General features: G+C 45.1%; 1 protein-coding gene across 1 annotated transcript in view; it reads right to left on the reverse strand.

Moving 5' to 3' along the window:
- PSMA3 (proteasome (prosome, macropain) subunit, alpha type, 3) overlaps positions 1-3523 on the reverse strand; it is a 19214-nt gene that overhangs the window by 9739 nt on the left and 5952 nt on the right. The window contains exons 3-5 of the mRNA XM_009331330.1: positions 2953-3035; positions 1678-1801; positions 535-636 (exon numbers count right to left, since the gene is read on the reverse strand). Coding sequence (XP_009329605.1) covers positions 535-636; positions 1678-1801; positions 2953-3035 — 309 coding nt within the window. The remainder of the gene's footprint in view (positions 1-534; positions 637-1677; positions 1802-2952; positions 3036-3523) is intronic.

A 3523-nucleotide genomic window follows, 5' to 3' on the forward strand; every position in this document is an offset into this window, starting at 1 on the left:
CCCATCGATCCAGCCTGTCCAGGTCCCTCTGTAGGGCCTTCCTACCCTCAAGCAGATCAACACTCCCGCCCATCTTGGTGTCGTCTTCAAACTTACTGAGGGTGCACTCGATCCCCTCGTCCAGATCATTGATAACGACATGAAACAGAACTGGCCCCAGCACTGAGCCCTGGGGAACACCACTTGTGACCCGCCGCCAACGGGATTTAACTCCATTCCCCACCACTCTTTGGGCCCCGCCATCCAGCCAGTTTTTTACCCAGCAAAGAGTGCACCCGTCCAAGCCACGAGCGGCCAGTTTCTCCAGGAGAATGCTGTGGGAAACGGTGTCAAAGGCTTTACTAAAGTCTAGGTAGACACCATCCACAGCCTTTCCCTCATCCACTAAGCGGGTCACCTTGTCATAGAAGGAGATCAGGTTAGTCAAGCGGGACCTGCCTTTCATAAACCCATGCAGCCTGGGCCTGACCGCCTGGTTGTCCCGTCAAGACTAAGAAATCCAGAAAACCCGAGTGAACCGCGCCCATTTCTTACCTTCAGTGGAATATCGTAGCCATAGTTAGATCTAAAGTTAGACGCCTCTTCTCTAGCTATGTCCGCCAAAGAACGAGCATCTGCCAGAAGTCCTGCTACTGCCTGAAATGAGAATTGTCATCAGCTAGGCCAAACATACCTTGCAATAACTTATTAATAAAATCAATGTACAAAAGCCTAATTATGTGAGTTAACTGTGATCGTTACTGAATTCTGTGTACGACTACAAGTGAATTCAATCAAGCTACTCATCTGCTAGCAAGCTCAAAACACATCAATATGATTATATATTAATACAGTACAGAGTTTTTCTCTAGGAAAAGTCAATAACCAAAATTGTCTTCATGTTAAACAGTGTCTTATGATTTGCCACCACTACACTAACCCAAACAATACTTCATATTATAAATATTTGTATTATATATGAAGCATTGTTTATTATAATATTTCATCTGATATGTCAAAAAAGATAACCATAGCAATATACTGTTTTTTTTCCCCCATTGTGTATGACTACTTGGATTAGAGGCAAATCCAGCTCTCTACCCGATACTGACGATGTCACCAGCAGATAGTTTCAGGTAATTCTGTCACACAGTAACATCTACTTGATATCGTCCTGGCATCACTGTTACGGATTGGCCAGTAATCTATACGCCAGCCTTTACAGAATTCAGCTGACTCCCACGCTGTTGAGAATCTTCTGGGAGTTGGACTCGACGGCTCTTATCGGTCCCTTCTAACTTGAGATATTCTATGATTCTGTGATCTTGTACGCAGCGTGTTTTCCCCTCAACACACCTTATTTGTTAACTGCATAAAAAAGGATGGCTTTAACACTTGTGCTTATATTTACATTCACGTTTAAACTGGAGTGCTGAAAAACATTTTTAAAACATTTAAGAGAGTCTCAAAATACGTACGTCTTCTATTTTAAATTTGGACTTAACTTCTGTATGTTTGTGCAATCAAGAATAAATTACAGAAAACAGTAAAAAAGAAATCCACTGGCATTTCCAACTACGTACACAAAAACATTGGCATCACTTTCTTAATCTACTTATTATTGATTCTGTGATACACAGATTTCTACTTCTGAGGGGAGTCCCCTTCAAATTATGAAAAACTAAAACAGCACCTTACCATTCCAACATGTCGATCGACATTAAAGAGACGTTTATTGGAGCCCTCTTCATAAAGCTTGGACAGAACTAGTTTTTCTACTCCAAAGACAACACCATCTTTGCATCTGATCGCAATTGCTGTACTGAAAAACAGGATAAAGATAAGTTTCTCACACAGCACTGCAGCGTAAAATACGTAACAAAGAAGTAACAAAATACGAGAAACAATGCCATAATTTCCCCTGAAGTAGATTTGTTACAACTCCACTTTAGCACTGAAGACAACAAGGGGGCAGGGGCGGAACCCAAAGCTCACCAAACCTACAGACATTTTCTTAAATCAAGGAGGAGGGGGCTGCCAAAAGTCCCTCCCCCCGCAGTTTTGAACAGACTGTACGCAGTGGTGGCACTGTCTGGAGCGACTGCGTAGCCGCTGCCCCGTCACTGAGCTGAACGACACCAAGATGAAAACCATGGGCTGTTTAACCTCTCCTTTTGGCTGATCTAGGAGATGCGACAACTCTTTCTCTAACCCTCACACAGCACATCATCGGGCATAAATGAGCAACTACGGCACGAACCACTACACAAAACACTTTCACTGATCCTTATTTGGCAGCCTGGGGCTACGATCAGACACTTGGGAGACCCAGCCCATGCCTTGCTAATCGATCATCTCACTGCCGCGAGAGCACAGCTGGGATGTTCGCTTTACAGCACGCCTTTGCATACACTCGAGGGCAGAGAGATACTCTCAGAGATGCCGATGTAGCTTTAGCAGAACTTGGATGTCCTCAGTTTCCTGAGGAATGCATACGAAGTTATAAATTTACGAGGCCCTGAGCGCGTCAGTCTCTCAGCGCCTCAATTCACATCCATAAAACGGGCTTTTAGATACTGCTACAGCAGCTCTAATACCGTAACAGCTAAGCACCTCGCACGTATCAATGAGGCCTGCAATCAGATTTTGCCCCAAAGCACAAAGTTTTTATGGCCCTTAACACACATGAGTAAGTTCACTGCCTTCCTTTGCATTCTCCACAACATATCTGTTTCTAGCAAGCAAAAGTGATTCCTAGAAAGCGTGAAAAGTGATTTCTAGCAAGCAAAAGTGATTATACTACTTTTACGCTTAATTTGAAGCCCCCTAAAATGAACCTAGAGACACACAGTTGCTCAGAACTAATTCTAACGACATAGTTTTACCTGCAATGCCGTCACGCTTGTCTAGTCCAATCACGCTGCTTTCAGAAAGGCCGACCGACAGACAGAGATGCAGATATTTGTATCTTACGTACTGTTCTCCACAGCTTTCATAGCGTATTCAACTTGAAACACTCTGCCATCTGGAGAAAACGTGGAAGCTGACAGGTCGTACTGAAGAAGAAAACAGACTACTCAGGAAAAAAACCCGGCTACATCCCGGGATTTGCAGAAGCAGTTTATTTATTTCGAAACGCAAGACCGTCCCCCGCATGACATGGGCGGCTACGGAGCACCAGGAGCGGGCTGCCCCCTTGGCTAAGATGCACGAACAGCAGCAAAGACACACCGACAGCTACGAGAAAGCCACTGCATCGGTGCTGGATACACCCACGCTTCAAATCCCGTCAGTCCAGACGCCGCACGGGTCTGAAATCACCCTGCATTATGCAAGACTTAAAACCTACGGGAACCTTCCGCCTGCCTTTTAAATTTATTTTATAAATTTTTGGAAAAAAAACACCCAGGTGTTTAATAACAGGAATATACCGGGAATGTTTAGGAGCCCGTTAGGCGCACAGGCAGGCTCACGCCCTACCGCCCGAGGGCCACAGGAGCGCGGAGCTGCGGGCCGGCACCGGAGAGCGCCGGAGCCGCGTGAA

Source organism: Pygoscelis adeliae, unplaced genomic scaffold (genome assembly GCF_000699105.1).
Source record: "Pygoscelis adeliae isolate BGI_AS28 unplaced genomic scaffold, ASM69910v1 Scaffold199, whole genome shotgun sequence".
In the NCBI taxonomy this organism is placed as follows: domain Eukaryota; kingdom Metazoa; phylum Chordata; class Aves; order Sphenisciformes; family Spheniscidae; genus Pygoscelis; species Pygoscelis adeliae.